The 21,923-nt window shown below is 42.2% G+C and overlaps 4 protein-coding genes across 4 annotated transcripts in view; 3 read left to right on the forward strand and 1 right to left on the reverse strand.

Moving 5' to 3' along the window:
• LOC140277444 (cytochrome P450 26B1-like) overlaps nt 1-21,923 on the forward strand; it is a 452,169-nt gene that overhangs the window by 259,720 nt on the left and 170,526 nt on the right. The gene's annotated exons all lie outside the window — the stretch shown is intronic.
• Nucleotides 3,958-8,952, forward strand: nefma (neurofilament medium chain a). Its single transcript, XM_072371627.1, has 3 exons — nt 3,958-5,186; nt 5,919-6,043; nt 6,137-8,952. The coding sequence occupies exons 1-3, from the start codon at nt 4,128-4,130 to the stop codon at nt 7,992-7,994; spliced, it is 3,042 nt and encodes a 1,013-aa protein (XP_072227728.1). The 5' UTR covers nt 3,958-4,127; the 3' UTR covers nt 7,995-8,952.
• nefla (neurofilament light chain a) lies at nt 12,635-15,868 on the reverse strand. The gene is made up of 4 exons (XM_072372338.1): nt 14,737-15,868; nt 14,526-14,650; nt 13,647-14,062; nt 12,635-13,548 (listed from the first exon to the last, which is right to left on the reverse strand). Exons 1-4 carry the CDS (start codon nt 15,778-15,780, stop codon nt 12,896-12,898), a joined length of 2,238 nt encoding a protein of 745 aa, XP_072228439.1. The 5' UTR covers nt 15,781-15,868; the 3' UTR covers nt 12,635-12,895.
• Nucleotides 19,629-21,761, forward strand: pgam2 (phosphoglycerate mutase 2 (muscle)). The gene is made up of 3 exons (XM_072372113.1): nt 19,629-20,150; nt 20,371-20,551; nt 21,267-21,761. The coding sequence occupies exons 1-3, from the start codon at nt 19,734-19,736 to the stop codon at nt 21,434-21,436; spliced, it is 768 nt and encodes a 255-aa protein (XP_072228214.1). The 5' UTR covers nt 19,629-19,733; the 3' UTR covers nt 21,437-21,761.

Consider the following 21,923-nt stretch of genomic DNA (forward strand, 5'->3'; position numbering starts at 1 on the left):
TAACTACTGGGATTTAAATCCTTGCGGGCTCAATGTACTGTTTTACAAAATTATTTTCTCTCGGGGCAAAAGACTACCCACATGTGGATGTTTTCCTGATCAATATGTGCACCAGCAAAGCTTAAAAAACTGGAGGAATATTGATCAATATGCACCTGACTTCAGATTGTAGCTGAAAATGCAATAATGGAAATCCACTACTGACACTTTATATGTCTGTGAAGTGGACACATACACACGTGTACCTTTAATATGAACACATTTTAAATCAGCTTTAATGCCGTTACTCGTTAGATTTATCACCACAGAACATCAGGCACACATTGTCTCAGTTCTAACGGTGCATTAACACACACACACACACAGGAGCTGTGACCTGGTTGTGTTTACATACCGTAGGCAGTGAAGGACCCCTGCATGACTGTGGGAGGTTAACTGATGTCAGATGTAGCAGACAGACACTAAAGTTGTAGGGGGCAGAAGAGCAGTAATGTTATCTCAGTGACAGAGGTTGTGAGCCAGGCGCTGTATTAGAGAGAGAGAATGAGAGGCTGGAGAAAGTGTGATGCAGTCAACATGCTGACATCACCTGTCACATAGATCATTAATTGTCTGCCTTCTCACACAAAAATGGCACAATCAAGAAAGCGCTTGAGTCGAGAAAAAGTTCCACCCATTCTAACTTCCACAGCTCTTCGTGTTCTGTCGAGATTTTATCAAAAGAATTATGCAATCCATGTGAGTTCTATCAAATTCATTTGAGCGTGCAAAATGCTAAAGCTCCAGATGTGTTGCTGCTAACTGGTAAATTTGACAAATTATGACTATTTAGTTAGGTTTGGTCATAACTACCCATTAGTTTTCAATGAGTAGTGAAATAAAAAAAGTAACAGGAAATTTAAACTATAACACAGATTGTAGATATAACATGTTCTATATATAACATATTGACTATCAAAGTTTTAAATTGTTCCTGAATGACACCGGTATGATTTTGTTATAAAACCAACTAAATACTCAAGTTTGTCCTCTGGATTATAATGCGATTATTATAATCTGAGAGGTGAGACTATAGACAATGTTATTCTAAAGTTACAAGAAAACTCATTTGTAGCAACTCAAATTTAAGAAACTGTGGAATTTTCAAAAAATAGGAGGAATATATATAGCACTTCTCTAGTCCTGTTGGATCACTGAAGTTGCTTTAATATACAGTCCTCACTGGGAACTGTATAAGTTTGGAGCAACATTTGATGGATTCAGTGACAGAAGAGTACCAAATGAAGATTACAATGAACATCTTAAAACTCTACTTAGGATTTTCTAGCACGGTCCTATGAACTAGCATTTTCAAGAAAGGTTGTCACAGAATGACATATAAATATATGGTATGCATTTTTCATTACCATATAACTGATGTGGGTTATGATACTGTCTGCTGAGTAAATCCTGTCTTCACTTAAAAGTTTTCTTTTGTTTTGTAAAGAATTTTGGGTTACACTCGTGTTTGACAAGTTGAGTTGCATTGAGCTGAGCTGAGTATACTGGGCTATCATTCGTATATGTTTCTATATTTAGTCCAGCCAACAGCACAGTATACTAATTGAATGAAAGGTCATGCTGACTTTGCAGCCTTTGCAGCCTATAGAACAGCATTCCTATGCACTATGGTATTTAACAATCCCTGTGTCTTGATACTATCTAACAGGGGAAGCACTTTTAATACACTCAAGCCCTGTGCACATTTCTCTGCATGTTGCAGGTTGGGAGAGCCTGGGATGGATTCAGTTGTCTGTTACAGCTTGTTTCTACTGCAGTGCCATTTGAAAACGCTCCAACTTTTCTGCAGTGCGCTGGAACTCAGAGCTGATGTTCAACGACTCTTCTGTTTTTGCCCATCCCACACTCCATCATGTGCATCAAACCACCGGTGCCCTCGTGGGGCATCCAAAAGCACCTGCGTTACCGGCCCAACACTGTCTGAAACCCTGCAGCATGTAGCACGGCCTCAATCAAAAAAACAGTCTCAGGTTAAGGTCACTGACATCAGCAAGCAAGGAGATTGTGGTTGAATTATATTATTTTACAATACATAATACTGCTAAAAATAGGCAGACACAGGACGCGAAAGTCATTATGACCGTCTCTCCCTCCCTGTCTGTCTAGCTCTCTCATTGTCTGCCTTTCTGTCTGTGCAGTGATCTAAAATTGGCAATGCTTGATGCATTGGCTCAGCTTTGGTAAAGTTTGCAGTGGAATGAGCGGGGAAAGGAAAATATAGATCAATATGCGTATTTGGAAATAATTCAGCTCAGAGTACCAAATCAGGATAATCACCCTAAAGGCAATAAATGTACTAATTTGATTCTTGAATAATTGCTGTTTGCATTCACTTCTAAATCACCTCAGCACCGCACCTATCAATGTGCATGTTTGACTGAATAAAACACTGTAAAGTGTTTTATTCACTGTAAAGAAAAGAGCCAAAAAACACAGATTCAGCTGTTTTTTCCCCAATGCATTACCTCAAACAACCCCTGATTGTGTCGTATTGACCAAAACGACCTGGTATCTGAGTGAACCATCAGGACTGATAGGAGATCAATAGCCTGTTTGCTGAGGCCAACCCACCAGACAGTAGCCAGCACACTGAGGCCACACTGTTAGGGAAGATGACTCATCAAAAGCATGGCTAACCAAAAAGCCCCCAGTGACTGGCACCCTTTTGTTATGAAGATCCAATAGATGGTTTCAAATATAGGCGGAAGGTGCATGCATGGGATTATACTGTACATCTGGCAGGAAGATACAAATAGTTCAAGTTACAGCTATGCAACTGATAACTGAGAGCCAAAATTTACTTGTGGATAGTGTATGTAATGTTTACATAATCCACATTACTGATTTTCCATAGTTGTCAGCCATATATTTCATCTGAAATAACTGAATAACTCATTTATTGTTGTGTAATTGCTGGAATAGATGGAAATGAGGAGTCAAACTTACTATATGTTCTGTTTTTTTTTTCTGCAAAATACTTTCACCTAAACATCATCATTGATAATTATCTGAATGAAGTTGCTGATAGACAGCGACTCATTCAGCATTAACGCTTCAAACTGTTCTTGTATGCCACAAGTCTGAAGTTGTTATGCAAATTTGTAATTGAGAGAAAATGCTCAGGTTCGTTATCTGGGTTATTGCACTATTATAATCCAGAAAGAAAAAAATATAGACAATGTTAATATAAATGTAAAATTAAAATGAATCTGAAGTCGCTCAAATTTAAATTTTGTATATTCCTGGTACTTATATCAAGTCACTTTATTTGTTTTTTTGTGTTTTTTTTACAATTAGTAGAATATCTGACATTTAAAATGTACAACTACTAGTTGTATACACAAACACACACAGTCAGTGGAGATAACACACATTTATCAGTTGATTGTAAGTGTAACCGACCATGATTTAAAATGCTAAAATTACAAGATAACAGGGCGTATTTGCATTTATTAGAAGTTGGGTCAGGAATACTAATCACAGTCACAAAGCTGTGATGTATTCTTTGTTCACCTCGATAATATGCCACAAAACCTGTAAGTTTTTTGTAGCTAACAGTTGCTAGTCGCTGTCCGTGGTTCTGAAATTACTTCCGTGGTTCTGAAATTATTTTTTATCTATCTATCTATCTATCTATCTATCTATCTATCTATCTATCTATCTATCTATCTATCTATCTATCTATCTATCTATCTATCTATCTATCTATCTATCTATCTATCTATCTATCTATCTATCTATCTATCTCTTTTAATTTTGAATAAGTCACCCACGTAGTTCCTCCACCCCACGTGGTTCAGACTGAACGGGACCCGGGACCATTTGCAGACGGCCTGGGGGGGATGTACCCTCCCCTCTGTTCTATCAATGGACGAAACAAAACTGCTTGGACTTGCCTTGTTAGCGACAGAGCCTCAGATATATAAGGAGCAGACGGAGGAACTCTCAGTCGCTGTGAAAGCCATACACCTCACCTGCGCACACACATACACCCACATACACACGCCTCATCCTCCAACACCGTCCCCTTTCATTCCTGCTCACATCCTCTACGGTAGTCTGGCCGGATGAGTTACCCGGTGGACACGATAGGGAGTCCTTTCCGGAGAACTATGGATACTAGAACGACCAACTACGGCTACAGCCGTTCCAGCGGCACTCCTTCCAGTGGCTTTCGTTCCCAGTCCTGGTCCCGGGCAAGCCCCGGCTCCACCATGACCACATCTTACAAGAGGAGCGTGAACGTGCCGGTGTCCCGAGCATACAGCTCAACGGTGCTCAGCTCCGCCGACAGCGTTGATTATAGTCAAACTTCAGTCCTTAACGGGGACTACAAGCGATCCAACGAGAAAGAGCAACTTCAAGGGCTCAATGACCGGTTTGTTGTTTACATTGACAAGGTGCACTACCTGGAGCAGCAGAACCAGCAGATTGAGGCGGAGATCCAGGCACTGCGGCAGAAGCAGGTGTCTCGCTCCCAGCTGGACGACGTCTATGACCAGGAGCTGCAGGAGTTGCGCTCGGTGCTAGAGCAAATCCACCGTGACAAGGCGCAAATTCAGCTCGACACCGACCACATCGAGGAGGACATCCAGCGGCTCAGGGACCGCTTTGACGAAGAAGCTCGAATCCGAGAGGAGACTGAGGCAATAATTCGTATCCTGAAGAAGGACTCGAGCGACTCGGAGTTGGTCAAGTCTGAGTTGGAGAAGAAAGTTCAGTCGCTGCAGGACGAGATTGCCTTCATCCGCAACAACCACGAGGAGGAGGTGAGCGATCTCATCGCCCAGATTGAGGCATCTCAAGTGACAGTGGAGAGGAAGGACCTCCAGAGGACAGACATCACCGAGGCTCTTCGCGAGATCCGCTCCGAGCTGGAGGGCCACTCTAACCAGAACCTGCAGCAGGTGGAGAGCTGGTTCATGTGCCGCTACGCCAAGCTCACCGAGGCTGCAGAGCAGAACAAGGACGCCATAAAGTCCGCCCGGGATGAAATAGCCGACTACCGCCGCCAGCTGCAGTCCAAGACAGTGGAGCTGGAGTCCGTCCGCGGGACGAGGGAGTCACTGGAGAGACAACTGAACGACATCGAGGACCGCCACAACAGCGACCTGGCCAGCCTGCAGGTAAGAGGTAGCCACGCAGCCATACGTAAAGATCAGACTTCAGTATAAAATACTGTAATTATAGATATGACATATATTTAAACAAATGTATGTTTAAAACTTAAAGTACTAAAAATCTGCTCAACGTAGTTGGTCTTTGTGACGCAGTTTTTATTTGGCAGACTTCAAAACCACTCATTTCCCCCTCTGACAATAAAACCAACAGTTTCGTTGGCTGATTGTTTTTTGATCATTATAATCTGCATAGTGACTGTCAGGATCCCACTCCTACGCATACAGGTACTCGTCGCTGACTTTTTGCTCTTTCTTTACAAGCTTGGGAGATTTCCAAATGTGAGGAATTAGAGAGACGCTGTAGTATACGCTCTGGCTTTCTTTCCTTCTTACTTGCTGAGTCAGAGGCATGGGTCGATGCCATAATTGGCTCTGTCCTTGCATCACACCACTGAAATATTTGAGGTGGGGGTGGGGGTGCATTGAAAATGTGTGGGTGCTGCCCTTGAAACAGAGGCGGACATCTCTAGAATACTGTATTGCGTCAGAATATATTAGAGCAGAAAAGAAGAGGAGTTCTGATGCAGTGGTTATTTGGAAATAATATGATGAAAGTCTTCACAAAATTGTTGCCATGACTTTGTGAAATCTATGGAGAGTGTAAACTGAATCTGCATGTGAGGATTGTTCTGTTGTACTTAATCAGCTATGTATTGTGTTTGCTGTGTGTTTCCTCAGGAGACAATCCACCAGCTAGATAATGAGCTGAAGAGCACCAAGTGGGAGATGGCTCGTCACCTTCGCGAGTATCAGGACCTGCTGAATGTCAAGATGGCCTTGGATATTGAGATTGCTGCATATAGGTATAGATTTAAAATAATATGTTAAAATTATTCAACATGATTCCATTGATAGTGGGGGTTAAATGCACATTTATGCATTTATTTTCTAAACAGGAAACTCCTAGAAGGTGAGGAAACCCACTTCAGCACTTTCCCTTATCGCCAGGCTGTCGCCTCCACCAAAATCTCTAGGCCTAAATCAGAGGCCCCCAAGCTTAAAGTGCAACACAAGTTTGTGGAGGAGATTATTGAGGAGACAAGGTTGGAGGATGACAAAACTGACATGGATGAGGCCCTGGCTGAGATAGCACAAGAGCTGGCTGCCACACCAGGAGAAGGAGAGGAAGAGGAAGAAGGGGAGGAGGTTGGAGAGGGAGAGGAAGCAGAGGGGGAAGAGGGAGAGGGAGAAGGAGAAGGAGAAGGAGAAGGAGAAGGAGAAGGAGAAGAGGGGGTAGAGGAAGAGGAAGTTGTAGCTGCCACCGAAGCCAAAGTTAGTACTTCTGCACCCAGTAAGGATGAGGAGGAGGACAAAAAGGATGATGATGAGGGAGCAGAGGGCGAGGGAGAAGGTGGTGAGGAGGGAGAGAAGGAAGAAGAAGAAGGGGAGGGAGAGGACGAAGGAGAAAAGGAGGATGATGCAGAGGGAGGTGATGAAGAGGGTGAAGAGGAAGGAGAGGAGGAGGAAGTTGAGGAAACAGTATTGTGCTCCAAAGCTCCAGAGTCTAAAGCCTCTCCTGACAAAGAGAAGGCTGGAGACAGGGAGGGCAGCGGAGGAGAGGATGAGGCTGGTACCGAGGAGGAAGGTGCTGATCAGGATGAAGATGCAGGCAGTGACAAAGCCTCCAAAAGTGGAGATGAGGAAGAGCAAAAAGAGGACACAGACAAGGAAACAAAGGAAGATGAGAAGAAGGTAATGGATGAGAAAGCAGATGACAAATCAGAAAAAGCTGAAGCAAAATCAGAAGCTCCAAAAACTGAAGCTGCAAAGCCCGAGGTCAGCAAGGAAGAGGCTCCGAAAACTTCAGAATCAAAGCCTGATTCTCCCAAATCTGAAACCCCAAAACCTGATTCCCTCGAGTCAGAATCCCTGAAACCTGGTTCCCCCAAGTCTGAATCCCCAAAGCCTGAGTCCCCCAAATCTGAATCCCCAAAGCCTGAGTCCCCCAAATCTGAATCCCCAAAGCCTGGTTCCCCCAAGTCTGAATCCCCAAAGCCTGGTTCCCCCAAGTCTGAATCCCCAAAGCCTGGTTCCCCCAAGTCTGAATCCCCAAAACCTGGTTCCCCCAAGTCTGAATCCCCAAAACCTGGTTCCCCTAAGTCTGAATCCCCAAAACCTGGTTCCCCCAAGTCTGAATCACCTAAACCTGAGTCTCCTAAAGCTGAATCCCCAAAACCTGGTTCCCCCAAGTCTGAATCCCCAAAACCTGGTTCCCCCAAGTCTGAATCACCTAAACCTGAGTCTCCTAAAGCTGAATCTCCTAAGGCTGCTTCTCCAAAGCTGGAATCCCCCAAAGAAGGCTCACCTAAGGCTGGATCCCCCAAACCTAGCTCCCCTAAAGCCGAGTCACCAAAAAGTGAAGCCATCAAGCCTGAGGCTCATAAGGAAGACAAATCAGAAAAGAAGACAGAAGAGAAGAAGGTAGAAAAGAAGGATGTTGCCATGAATGGCGACGTAGACAAGAGCAGCCCTGAGGAGAAAGGGAAGGAAGATGAGGGGAAAGATGGTGATGTGATCGCTAACGGAGTAGATGACAGCCCAGTGAAGGAAGATGGCAGCCAGAAAGTGGTGATCACCAAGACTGTGGAGACAATCACCACCGGAGAGGATGGCTCCAAGCATGTCACAAAGTCTGTCACAGTGACAGAAACAGTGAAGGAGGTGGAGGAGGTAGTGCAGGAGAAGCTGGTCTCCACCAAGAAGACGGAGAAGCAATCCACTCAGTCCATCAAGCAGGTGACAGAGGGCGACTGAGCAGACTCCAGGTGGCCGTCAAAAGAGGAGGCAGAGGAGGAGGACGGAGAGAAGGGGGGACAACAGGAGAGCACATGCCAAGCAATCAACCCAGAACTAACATAACAAAGAAAATCATACAGCTAGAGCGATGTAATAAAGACAACCACTCTCAAAACGAATCACAGAGAGAAGGCAAAACTTAAACGCTACAAAGTTCAAACCTGCATGTTGAGTGAAAGCTTTAAACAGGCTTCGCTGCAGACGCGGTCAGGAGCAAGCGACTGAGACATTTTATTCTCTTTTTCTTTCATTCTGCTCTTCATGGGTGAGCTCAGTTGGGGGGGGGGGGTCTCTGCATGCTAGCTCAGAGGAGTGGAGTCCTTGCCTCTCTGATCTGTATGATTGGTAGAAACTAAATGTAAAAAAGAGTAGATATCTATAAGGAATACATGTAGTGTGGGTGGAAGAGTGAGAGAAATGTTCCCAATGTTGAGAGGATTTTTGAGTTCAAGTAAAATGGGATGGGGGAGGGGAGGGGTTGGGTCTTGGACAGGCAGGGTCCTTGGTGCAGACATGCACTCTACTGAAGAAGCCTTACTTGATGTGAAGATACCATCTGAGCCAAAAAAAGAATAAACTAACAATAAACACAAAGCATACAGTGAAGAAAGATATGAGCAGCGACATGATAAACACATGACCACATAAATCACGTAACTGAAGCGGTTACAGCTTAACCAACCTGAAGAAACTCCTAGCCTTAAACATGCTTTTTACCAGTGTCTGTTATGTTTACCTGAGTGCAACTGAAAAATATAACTGTAAATGCATAGATACATGCATTCTTGTATGCATAGGGTGGACTTGAATTTAATAACAGAAATAAATGAGGTGCTACTGTTTGCAGTCCCATAACTTTACTCATCATGAACAGTTTCCCAGCAGCATTTGCTCAATAAATGTTATAATGAAGTTATCTTCTGTTGTCTCTTGTCATTTTATTTTTGTTCAATTAAGATATCAGCAGGTATCAACTGCTACACAAGCTGAACAAAACCCAAAACTGACATATTGTTTATTTACAATTGGTTGTAATTAGCTACAAAAAGCTTGGCAATACATATTTTTTAATATCTAGAATGATTGCAACATTACTGATTCTAATAAAAAAACTAAATAAATGTCAACTCAATCAGACTTCAATCATTTTTCACTTTGCTTCTTTTATTTTGAAAGATGGCAGAATTTGATTTACATCATTGACAGTCAGGACAAGATCTTTTTCTCTTCTTGTCAATCCAAGAACTTTTTAGTAATTATTTCCTTTTATCAATTCACGATCGCAGAGACATGCTTCCTTCTTTTTTTCACCTTTTGCAGTATCTTTTCTGATATTGCACTTTCCTTTTTTTTTTTTTTACCAAGATATCTGCTGTAGCATAAACCCAGTAAATGATTGCAGATGTCACCGACCAGCTGAGTGCAAAGATGTAAGACTGAGTTCATTTTTGAAAACTCAACACCAGGGCTGTAACTGCTCCTTAACTGCTGAAGCATGCTTGCTGCAGATCTCTACAGACAGCCTACAGATAGTCTAATGCCTATCTCAGCGGAGAACAATAATAGAACAGTCTTTTTTTTATTTTTTATAAATGGGCCATTAGACTAAGTATGATTTGTAAACTGGTGCAGTGGTTAGTGCTGTGCTCTCTCAGCGACGAGGTTCTGAGTTCGAACTTGCTTGCGGATCAAGGCCTTTCTGACTAGAATGTTCTCTCTGTGCATGAGTGACTTTTTCTCCTGGCGCTCTGGTTTCCGCCCACAGTGAGAGGACATACATGTTAGGGTAGCATGCATGATTGTCTTTCTATTTGTTTTAGCCCTGTGACAGACTAAACACTGTTTCAGCGTGGACTTAACCTCTCATCTCGACTCTAATAGGCTCCAGGAAGTGACCGTTATATATTTCTTTCAGTAAAAGAGTGAGTATGGTTAACAAGTGCACTTGTTACATAGCCACTGTGTATCTACTTACCATGATAATTTAGTAAATTATTACTTTGCCTCAGTTCAGACAAGCTAAACATCCAGAGAATTTTGTTTCTTGTGCACAGGGGCCATGCAATGATCACATCACATGTCACTTTATCTTATTTGGGCAGGAAGTTACATTTTAACAAAGACGGACAGTTTCAGAAAATGTCTCAAATTCTAGACTCACAGGTGTAATGAGACATTGGATACCTTTTTTTTGTTGAGAAATTTCTCTGTAAAAGGTGCTAAAGTAATTTTATCATTTGACATTTGAGATTGTTTGTTTAGGTAGATGTCTTTGTCACCAAATTAGATTCCAATGTATTGAATTGGCAAAGCTCTGTCAAACAAACAGGTCAAACAAGTTCACTTCTGAAAAAAAGTGGCAACATCAGCATTGACAGAATTTTTTTTCATTCTCCAATACAGCTGCGAGAATTCAGTAGTATGTTGATTGATAGGTACTGGATTAGTTCAGGTGAAGGGATGGTCTACTCTTCTTGAATGTCTCATGGTCAGCCAGCACATGATGTTCTGGGAAAGCAGACGTAGTTATCAGAGCTTTGTTGTTAAATGAGTGAAACCATGAGAGTTTTTTCCATGCCCACCTAGAAAAAATCAAGATTGCAACAGCCAAATCTCATACTCGAGAATTCAAACCAGTCGCTATTTTTTTATCAAACTGTTGGCTATAGCTCAACTTTAGCCTACTTCGTACTGTAACACTAATTGATATATTTTGAAATATTTTGTAGCAGTCAAAATCTCTTTTAAGTTCGCTAACGTGCTAAAATAGCTCAACACCAAAGCTGCAGTGCTTATTGGGGACATAAAGAAATCTAAGAATAGCTTTTATGTGCCCAAAAACATTTATTTGGGTGTCTGAAATCACCACAAGCTATTAATTCTAAAGGGATATTATCAACATAGGCAATAAATGAGTTGATAGTGTTCTGCAAAAGCTTTGTTGAGTGTTTTATTTCCTGACAAAGAAATCTGACCTAAACGAACTGAGACCACAGTGTTCTGCACCTCAGACATGTAATTTAGTATTTCAAATACTCATGAGAGAAGTTTACTTTAAACTGACAGCTTATTGATCCTAGAAGAGATCTGCTCACAACAAAGAAGTGAAACCACGGCCAAAACGCCCTTATTTGAAACATGACATGTTTTTAGCATGGGTACAGCATATAAAATCCACTGTATAGATTATATATAGCTCCAGTTTCCCCAGCAAAAAGACAGACAAAACTATTTAATCCAGTTGGAAGATGAACACTAGTACCGTATGATCAAGTTTCTGAAACAGAATGGCTCCGATTACATTTTTGGGGCACGGTTTACATGTACTTATACTTTTGGCCCAGTAACACACATTAACATTTACAGGTTCATAAAAGAAAACTTTTATTTTCTCACATAATCTTTCTCTGTGATTGTGATAAGAGGCTGAACCCATATCTTTCAAACAGGAATGTAAAGCAAGAAGCCTGGATTGTCTTGTTTCATTGTGTATATGTACAATTAAGTGGTCACAGGTTAATCTGCCAGCTTCATCTGTTTGTGAGATATGATTTGTTTGAATCTACCCAAAGAATAACACTTTTAAGTAACTTAGAGCACACTCAAACACAACTAATGCCTCACAAACATGGTGTCACACTGTATGCTGGGAAGGCTCCACCCAGATTCTCGCTGCAATATTTTGACTTTTTTTTTTTTCTGAAACAGGACTCAGATGGGTTTGGTAATTAAATGAAAGCCTACAAATGAAAAATTCAAGGTGACAGCTACATTCTCCCATCTGGTTCTCAACAGCTCCATTTAAACTGCAACGATTCAAATGCGACTGGATAATGTGCTCACTCTAACAAGATTCCATATCCCACTTGAACTTTCTGTTTTGAGAATTGAATGAAAGACAAACAGAGACAACTACTGCACCTGTTCAGGTTTTTGGACAGCTGCCATAGCCAACATCAACCAGAAGGTCGCCAGTTAATGTAAAAACAGGCTGAATTTTAAAACTGATAACAGCCTTTATGAAACAACGTATTGCCCATGTAAGCAACCGTTCTTAGTATTAGCTGCTAAATAAATAGTTGAATGTACTGACAGGGAAGACCGATGTTTATGGATCGAAAGAAGGAAATATGAGGTGTTTACCTTGTGGTGTTATTAACCAGCTGGCCAACAGTTGTTACCTTTTTCAGTCCTTCCTTTAAAAAACTGTCACTACAAACCCCTAAAAATGATTTGTTTGAATAGGGAAGTGAATAAATGGCTGAAAAATGAGCTGTTGTACTGTCTCTGCTATTTTGAACAAAGCGACTCAAAGACATTACATACATCTCTAACATGTGTCTTAAATTACCAGAAGTAATGAGTATGGGTTTATTTCATTGCTTTAAGATTCAGTTTTTAAATGTAAGAAGGGAGGAATCTGCCATTTCTTCTTTTAAAATTTAGTCTCACTTGAAGTGTTAAACAAATCTTGAAACAAAGTTGTGACAGAGTGTAAAACAGTTGGTTTTGAGGAGCAATGCTGTGACAGAAAACTCACATTTAAATGCTTGTTGGGGTTTAAACCTTGAATCGGGAGTCAAACTCAGTGAATCACATGGCTTTGAGAATGATTTATTTAACCAGTCAAAACTCACACACTCACTTTTGCATTCAGCAATTACACATATTACAGTCACCAGGAAGTGTGCAACCAGATCTTTTTGGATTACTCTGGACATTGGCAAGCAGTTAACCTTGATTTGTTGCTGTAAATGACTATTGCACTGTTCTATTGAGCACCATGTCAACAAGCAGACTTGACAGCGCTGATGTCTCTTCTGGTCATTGAGCTGTGGTTTGACTGAACTTTGCTGAGGTTACTTTTTACTCTTTGTGCTTTTCTCCTCAGCGGGCTCAGGTTTGGCTGGTTTTTCTTCATCTTTCCCTTTTTTTGTGTTAGCTTTGTCATCTTTTTTCAGAGCAGCTTCTTTGACGTCTTTGTCATCAGTTTTGTCTTCCTTCTTGGCCTCAGTTTTATCTTCTTTCTCTTCTGTCTTTTTAGGTTCTGCCTTCTCCTCTTTTTCTTGTTCTTTGGCTTCAACTTTATCCTCAGCTCCCTCTGTTTTCTCCTCTTTTACTTCATCTTTGACCTCTTCTTTATCCTCGGTTTTCTCCTCTTTTACTTTTACTTCATCTTTGGTTTCTTCTTTATCCTCAGTTTTCTCCTCTTTTACTTCATCTTTGGCCTCTTCTTTATCCTCAGTTTCCTCCATTTTCTCATCTTTTACTTCATCTTTGGCCTCTTCTTTATCCTCAGTTTCCTCTTTTTCTTCATCTTTGGCCTCTTTATCCTCGGTTTCATCTGACTTTTCCCCTTTTCCTTCATCTTTGGCCTCGTCTTTATCCGCTCCCTCTGGTTCTTGTGTTTCTCCTTTGACCTCACTTTCCTCTCCTTCATCTTTCTCCTCTGTCTCCCCTTTGTCATCAGCAGCCTCTGTCACTTCTTCCTTTTGCCCCTCTTCATCACCACCTGAATAAACAGATTAAAATATCATTACCATGAGTTTGATGATTTTAATGTTACTCTTTATCCGCATAATTGATGACGATAATCTAAAAAGACCTTACCCTCTTCTTCCTCTTTAGTCTCGTCATCTCCTTCCTTAGCCTCCTCTTCACCTTCTTTTTCTTTATCTCCCTCCTCCTCTCCTCCCTCTTCTTCCTCCTTCTCCTCCACTTCCTCTTCTTCTTTTTTCTCCTCTGTTTCCTCTCCTCCCTCTTCTTCCTTCTCCTCTTCTTCCTCCTCTACCTCTTCCTCTTCCCCAGGTGGGCTGGCCTCAGCTTGTGGGGCGTGGCTGGCAGAGATGATCCCTTCAGTTGTGCTAAAGCTTGAGCTGAGCAGGCGTGAAGTCATCAGATAGGAGGTGCCAGAACTCAGGCTGGAGAGAATGGGTCTGGCAAAAGAGGGAGCTGCCAAACTGTGGCTGTACAAAGAGGACACTCCCCCGGCACTGAAGCGAGACTCCTCCCCTTCCAAAAGCTTCCTGTTCAGGTCGATGAAATCACAAGTAATGAGTAAGACAAGCTCATTTTAAAAGAATAGAGTAAGCTTTTTCCAATTTTGTTTCTGATTAGGTTCTGCAACAGAACTTAGAATACTCACATACTGCTTTTTATTCAATAAGCCTTTTTATGCATTGTTTTGTGTCTCATAGAGGTTGAATCCATTAAAAACACTAAGAAATATTTTAGTATTACACAAAAACAAGCATGGGAAATGCAAAAGAAAATCTTTCTGAATTTTCCAGTGCACTGTGGCAAAGTCCACCTGGAATAAGTATTAGAAATATTTACAGAATTAATAAGAACACTGACAAAAACATTTAAAGGGAATTTTTCTCTTCTATATTACCATATTAATTTACCCCAGTGGGCTGATTAACCTGATTAATCAACACCAGCAATTAGATGAGAGACTTCTCAACATCATTGTTTCTTTCTTCTCACCTGTATGCAGCAATCTCGATGTCCAGAGCCATCTTGACATTCAACAGGTCCTGGTACTCTTTCAGGTAGCGAGCCATTTCATGTTTGGTGCCACTCAGCTCATTCTCTAACTCTGCAATAGTGTCCTAGATAAAAAGCAGTGAACAGCCATGAAAAAAACCCTCAAAAAGAGATTTGAATAAGTACAGAGAGCCGCAGCTTGTTTACTGACCTGCATAGCAGCTATCTCAGCACTCTGCTTCTCCTCCATCTCATGAAGCTGTTTCTCCAGGGATTCATTGAGGCCTCTGCATGCATCGATCTCGAGAAGACGGGCCTGTAGCTGGCGTCGATATTCTCCGGCTTCATCCTTGGAGCTTCTCATGGCATCGCTGTGCTGGGCCACAGTTTCGGTTAGGGAGCCCACCTTCCCTCTGAACCACTCCTCTGCTGCTTGCATGTTCCTCGCTGCCAACCTCTCATACTGGGACCGGATATCCCTGAGAGCCCCAGAGAGATCTGGAGCTGCAGCTTCTGATTCTACAGCCACCTGGACACCCAGCTGGACTTGAGCCTGGAGTTCGACCACCTCACCTTCATGAATCCTCTTGAGGAAGGCCAGCTCCTCTAGCAGAGTTTCAACACTTTTTTCCAGCTCTGCTTTTGCTAAGGCAGCCTGGTCGGCCTCACGACGGGCCTCCATCAGCCTGCCCTCGGCTTCTTCTCGAGCCAGCATTTCCTCTTCATATCGACCCTGAAGTGCACTTAGGGTTTGTTCTAGCCGCTCTCTCTGGCCCAGGACACCCTGCTGTTCTGCTCTTGCCTCATCCACAGCAGCTCTCAGGGATCGGGCCTCTTGCTCGTACAGTGCCCGGAGGCGGGACGGCTCAGTGTGCCTCTGCCTCAGTAGCAGTAGCTCTGCCTCCAAGGCACGGTTCTGCTGCTCAAGTTCACGCACTCTCTCGATAAAGCCCGCAAAACGGTCGTTGAGATCCTGCAGCTGGCTGCGCTCTTGTGTGCGTACGGTTCGGAACTCTGAGCTGATCTGGGCCGCTTGGCTGAGCTCCAGCTCCAGGGAAGAAGCTGGGGAGGAAGAGGAGAATAGCCCCCGGCCAGGAGAAGAGTACTGCAGACGGGAGGAGGACAGTGGGGATGCATGAGAAGAGTAGGCAGAGTGAGTCCTCCCTCTGGTCACCACCACACGAGGGGGAGGCTCAACATACCAGCGTTTGTATAAGGAGGAGGAGTAGTAGGGGTCATACCCGATGCTACTCATGGCTGCAGAAGGGACAGGGTGCTCTCCCTAGCTCCTTTGTCTGTGTGTGGCTGTGTGTAGAGGTGTATGAAGGGCTCAGGTTTAAGCCCCGACTGCTGGCTGCTGCAGCAACCTGCTCTTTTATAGCAGGACGATGGAGTCTGACGCAAGCGCTTTCTCCAAACTCTGACAATGCAGGCTCTATAGGCTTACACTGCAACGGCACAAGATGAGAGGGAGGAACCATGAGAACAAGTGTAGGAGGGAAAAGAGTGCAAGTTAAATATAGAGAAGACAGAAGAGAGGATGTGGAGAAGAGAAACTAATGCCATTTATAGCGCAGGAAAATAGAAATACATAGAAAAAAAGATTAAATTTAGATTTAATGTAGAACTTGGGCCTGGCCTCCTCAGCAATACTGTAAACAAACTGCATAGTATATTAGCTGCTTATTTTATAGAGGACAAAAACATGGATGAAACATACTTGCTGTGTTCTCACTGCAGGAAAGGGGGTGGCAGTGTCCTGATTTAACAATGGTGACACAGCATGTCTCCTTCTGGCTGAGAACAGAACTACAGCTGTGACCTTAAAAGACCTGCAATGATAAAATTCCAACCAAATGCAGGTAAGTCATGTATTGGGGACACAATACAAATCAGACCATTTGTAAGTAAGCCTGTATCATTTGTAAAAATATTTATATCAGAGCAATTTTATTGGTTGCAATAAACTTCACTTCATCATTTGGTTGATGACAAAACCTTTTCTCTTTTTTGACACTTTTGAGATTCTGTGGATAACAAAAAATATACTCTATAAAAAAAAACAACCTAATCAGTCAAAGAAGAGGCTTCGTGTTTTTTGTCTAGCTGTTGACTCAAGTTTCAGAAAGACAGGCAGTGCCTCTCATCTGCAGCATTAATATAAAGGTGGTTCAGTTTCATCTAGTTGCTGACAGGCATTTTCTTTTCTTGTGTCATGTGAATCTGTGCATGTTTGCAAGGGTGCAGTATCTTACTTTTTCAGTCACATGCTTTAATGCAGTTTGTTGCAGTGCTTTGCAGCAATATCAGTTTTTGTGCGTGAGCCTGGTGTGCGCGATGAGTGCGTGTCTTTGATCTATAGCGTGTTGCCTGTGTAATTCTCCTTTGCAGCAATGGACCATAGAGTGCTTATAGGCAGATCTGTATCCAAACAGAAGAGATGCAGGCAGAGGGAGGTGTGGAACCTCAGTGGGAGCTGGACTCTGCTGCAGGCTGAGTCATCGGAACAGTTGTGATCACACAAACTCCCCTGTGTACACTTTTTCCCACCCTAACAGCAGTCTGACAATCAGCACCAGGGTGATTTTTGGCAGACAAGATGCTTACAAGACCTGAGGCAATGAAACAGAGAATGTTGACCATTAAGTTCTCTTTCCAAACAAATTAAATCACTTACAGCTGTAATTTCAGGGCTCCTGCTTGTCCTGCCTGTGAAGATGATAAGTAATGAATGTCTGGCATCATGAACACAAACAACTAATTTAGGTTGTCTGACAAAAGCTGTCTTTTCTTTCTTTTGAGCAGGCAGTACTACGGTCTAAATATCTCACTTTGTAGCTAAAGATTCATCAATAATCTTTTGACCACTAGAGGGCCAAAAGAGGCATGAAAACCGTTGCAATTGGCACCAGACCCAACTAAATAAACCTTACATTAACTTGTAACTCCAGTACACTGTTAAATCTATTACTTACAGCTTCCAAAATAAGTAAGAACATGCACCTGCAATATCACTGAAACATCAAATAAATGACAAAAAATATCACCTGTAACTAACTCCATTAGTTCTATATTTGTAAGTACAATATTTGCTCCTATGCACAATCAAAAACAAGTACATTATAAGGACCATATTTACAATACAGGCACCTATTTAGAAAGTAAACACAACAAAAATCTACATTAACATGGCTGTAAAATAACCTGCAACCATCAGAACCTTCTGAACTATATTTTTGACTAATGGGCTGTCTTTCTGCATCATGGCTCCTTGTGGAAAATAACTTGTGATTGTAAGACTTTAGAAGTGTGGCATAGTACATGAGAAGACTGACAACTAACTAAAAATCAGTGGTTACAGGGAGAGTAATTTTACCAATCCTAGAAACACGGTGTTATCAGATAATGACAGCTTAAACAGTTTTCTAATTGCACAACCTTGGTCTGAAAAACGACTTTAGACTTGGCAGTCAGAAAGTCTAGGAAAGATCAGATATTTTGAAGGACGCTGCATGTCGCACATCTTCCTCCGTGGACAGCATCCAGGCACAAAGCCCTTGCTTGCCCTTCAAAGCCACTCCCTAAAAAACAGGTCAAACTTTTGTTGATGAATAGGAATAGAAACTTGATGAATACTGGAAGCAAATTCTCTGGTTGGATGAAATCAAGATGCGTATTTTCAGCTCAGATCGACACCAGCATGCTTATTGTAAACCTGAAAAATCTAACTTTGTCCTTCAGCTGTTTGATGGTGGGCAGGCAGCACACAGCTGGTTTTGTCAACACTTCTTTTCCTGTAAAAATGTGTCACAATAAAAACACAGAGACTCAACAGTTACTTTTCTGCAGCATCCGTCCTTGTAGTTTCAACTAGATACAATACAATCTAATATCAGGGTTACTTGGGGAAAGTTGGCCTCATGCCTGGAATTCCATTAATGTTTTATTTATAGACCTCTGTATTTCTAGTGGGTCATAATTTGATTGTAAGGGGCAGGAGACTTTGCCAAACACTTCAGCTTCTGGCTTTGAGGCTCAGTTTGAAAGTTTCATCTTTTAAATCTATTCAAAAAGTTCTGGGAATTTCTTCTTCTTGGTATTGCATTTCATAAAGAGATGTTACAGGATGTTTGGCTTCCATTATTTGCCTCAGTGTAATACTGTATACAATATTTACTAGAAAGTCAAACAAAAGGCATTTCTTAATTCAAATCTAAGAATAGAGAAAAGTAACTTGAAATAATAATGAATGAAAGATATTACCAATAATTAATCAATGGAAGCAGTTTAATATTTGAGTGTTTTTTTTTTGACACATAAAAACAAGTTGAATCACTCTTATGGAATACAGCATGAACCAAAGTATGGTGTATGTACCCCCCCAAAAAATTGGTAATGTGATACTAGAGTGCCTCCTAGAGGCGATGGTCAGAAACAGCACTATAAATTACCCAGGCTTCATAAGAACATGAACTGCATGATGGTTTTATGTTGGAGATACCGCAAGATCTTTGGTAGGATTTGATAACAAGCAGACAGGTATTTGTTTTTGTGTATTCACCTCACTTGTGTCATCAATCAGGAGTGCAATAGTAGGAGCTGTAGTAAGTTGCTATATTCCTTTTATGTTTCAATAGCTACATTTACAGTAATAAAACTGTATGAGAGCATAGTGTTATATAAAGGCTCTGTTAATTCAGCTTTTTGGCAACACAATAAGAGAATTTCACTTTTCTGTGTTGCAAGTGCATGAATAAAAATCATGTGAACAAATGTTATATTTACTACACATATAGAGTGTTTGCAGTGGAACAAGATTCTCTGTCAGCGATTAAGCCGTTCAGCTTAGCACGAAGAACATATTTGTGGGCAACTCTGCTCTTTACACTTTTGTTCCACAGATCTCAATTTAAAAGTCATGTTGCTATTTTGGTTTATGTTTGACCTCTGGCCTTCCCAGCCTATCCCCCCAGCACTGCAGAGTTCTGGTTCTATTGGCCCACCTCTTGTGTCAGTCAGAGTAAGAAAACCTCTCACAGGTGGATAGCAAAAAGGCCTGCCTGTTATGCACTGCCACCATCTAAGCTGCTATAAAAAGAGTGTGGTATGCTTGCCTGGCCTCACTGTGGGTCAGCCAGTGTGTGAGCAATTTAGAAGGGCTGAAGGCTCTGTGTCTGGCTTAAGTTGAACTCAGAAACTCTGTTTAACATGGCTAGTGTCCATCGCTTGGTTATTGTTCGCCATGGAGAAAGCTCCTGGAACCAAGAGAACCGCTTCTGTGGCTGGTTCGATGCCGACCTCAGTGAGAAGGGTGTCGAGGAGGCCAAGCGTGGTGCCAAGGCAATCAAGGATGCAGGCCTGAAGTTTGATGTGTGCTACACCTCTGTGCTGAAACGTGCCATCAAGACTCTGTGGACCATCATGGAGGGCACAGACCAGATGTGGCTGCCTGTGATTCGTTGCTGGCGTCTGAACGAGCGCCACTATGGAGGCCTCACTGGACTCAACAAGGCAGAGACGGCTGAAAAGCATGGTGAGGAGCAGGTGAAGATCTGGCGTCGTTCTTTTGACATCCCACCTCCACCCATGGATAAGGACCACCCTTACCACAAAATCATCAGTGAGGTGAGACAACTAATACTGAGAAAAATGATGCATTGGTTGATTGACAAGAAATAATACATGACTAATACAGTTTCATACCAATCATTCCTTGAATTGCCTCATCATTTGGTATATAATATACCCAAAGAAATATAAAGTACCTAGTAAAATTAATGTGTGCTGGTGTGGGAGTAAACCATCTTATGCAGTTTTTTTGTTTTGTTCATTTATCTACCCACAGTCTCGCCGCTACAAGGACCTGAAGCCCGGTGAGCTGCCCACTTGTGAGTCACTGAAGGACACCATCGCCCGTGCCTTGCCTTTCTGGAATGATGTCATTGCTCCACAAATCAAAGCTGGGAAGAATGTTATCATCGCTGCCCACGGCAACAGCCTCCGTGGCATCGTCAAGCACCTAGAGGGTGAGTATTACAGCTTACCGGTGGATAAAACTTTAAAAGAAAAAAAGATAGAATATTGGGGGGGGGGGGGGGGGGGGGGGGTATATATTGACATAGATATATATACCATAATCATTGATGATATGACAACTAACAATCCAAAATAGCTGTCACTGAAGGTTTACAAAATTACCCACATAACCGATTTTGGTTTTAAAGCAGCTTTAGCTGCATTTGCATACAAGGAAAGACTCATCTTTACACACACACACACACACACACACACACACACACAACTGTGGATTACGGTGCATATAAATAGCAGGACTGCAAGGACTCATGCACCAGTGCAGAGACAGGATAGAGGGACATGAGCGCGGTTCCCGTTACAGTCGCGACCTTTATGTAGAAAGGTTGTACATTTTCAAGGAGCGGTCAGACATGAGGAAGAGTTAACTTCACAGGGCAGTAGTAAATGTCAGGCAGGAAAGGTAGAAGATGTTGGGAGAAAGAAGCAGATTCATTTTCATAGATCATAAATTACATATTGCTGTAACAGAATCAAATTAGAACAGAATCCAATATGAAAAAAGCCTGCTCGATTTACTAAGCATATAAGACCATTGCTCTTCCTGTCAATGTAGCTGATACCCAGAGAGCTATCTGACTGTACGAGTTAAAATCATTTTGTCATGTCTGCTGATCAACATGTCTGTTTGTTTCTGTCTTTCTCCAGGTATGTCTGATGCTGCCATTATGGAGCTGAACCTTCCAACTGGAATCCCAATAGTGTACGAGCTGGATGCAAACCTCAAGCCTGTCAAGCCCATGGCTTTCCTCGGCGATGAGGAAACCGTGAAGAAGGCTATGGAGGCTGTGGCTGCCCAGGGCAAAGCCAAGAAGTAAGCCTGCCTTGGAGGCTCCACAATGAGGCAGAAAAATAGACTTTTATCCTTTCGTCCTTCATCTTTTTTCCTCCCGTCTATTTGTCCATCCTCATAGTCCATTCCAACTGGGGAATTGTTTAATGGTTCTTTTGGAGAAGGGCCATGTTCAGCACATTAACCTCCAGTTTGCTTAAACGACTAACAGAGGGAGGACCTGTCAATCTCAACAGACAGCCAAGCCCCATATTTTTCACAGTCGCACATCACTCAGCCCTTTTAAATTGTGGTCAAACCCTTTAAGGGCTCACCACTCTGGCACACCCAATAAAAAAGGAAAGTTTTTACACAGGCCTGTGTCCGCTTCATTTTTTCTCATTTCTCTCCTCCATTTCTTTCCCCACCTTTCCTTCCTTCAAAATGCCTGGCTATTCTATTCTATTCTCATACATGTACTCTTCCTCAGTTTTCATTTGGAAAGGAGTAGTTTCAGCAAAGCATAAAGGTGC

Source organism: Leuresthes tenuis, unplaced genomic scaffold, assembly GCF_036924035.1.
Source record: "Leuresthes tenuis unplaced genomic scaffold, fLeuTen1.0.hap1 SCAF_19, whole genome shotgun sequence".
Lineage (NCBI taxonomy): Eukaryota > Metazoa > Chordata > Actinopteri > Atheriniformes > Atherinopsidae > Leuresthes > Leuresthes tenuis.

Coding starts and splice junctions, on each gene's coding strand:
- nefla (XM_072372338.1), bottom strand. CDS start 15,780: ATGAGTAGCATCGGGTATGACCCCTACTACTCCTCCTCCTTATACAAA. Junction 14,063..14,525: donor ATCGAGATTGCTGCATACAG/GTGAGAAGAAAG, acceptor CGACCTGAACAG/GAAGCTTTTGGAAGGGGAGG. Junction 13,549..13,646: donor GACTAAAGAGGAAGAAGAGG/GTAAGGTCTTTT, acceptor CTGTTTATTCAG/GTGGTGATGAAGAGGGGCAA.
- nefma (XM_072371627.1), top strand. CDS start 4,128: ATGAGTTACCCGGTGGACACGATAGGGAGTCCTTTCCGGAGAACTATG. Junction 5,187..5,918: donor GCGACCTGGCCAGCCTGCAG/GTAAGAGGTAGC, acceptor GTGTTTCCTCAG/GAGACAATCCACCAGCTAGA. Junction 6,044..6,136: donor ATTGAGATTGCTGCATATAG/GTATAGATTTAA, acceptor TTTTCTAAACAG/GAAACTCCTAGAAGGTGAGG.
- pgam2 (XM_072372113.1), top strand. CDS start 19,734: ATGGCTAGTGTCCATCGCTTGGTTATTGTTCGCCATGGAGAAAGCTCC. Junction 20,151..20,370: donor ACCACAAAATCATCAGTGAG/GTGAGACAACTA, acceptor ATCTACCCACAG/TCTCGCCGCTACAAGGACCT. Junction 20,552..21,266: donor CATCGTCAAGCACCTAGAGG/GTGAGTATTACA, acceptor GTCTTTCTCCAG/GTATGTCTGATGCTGCCATT.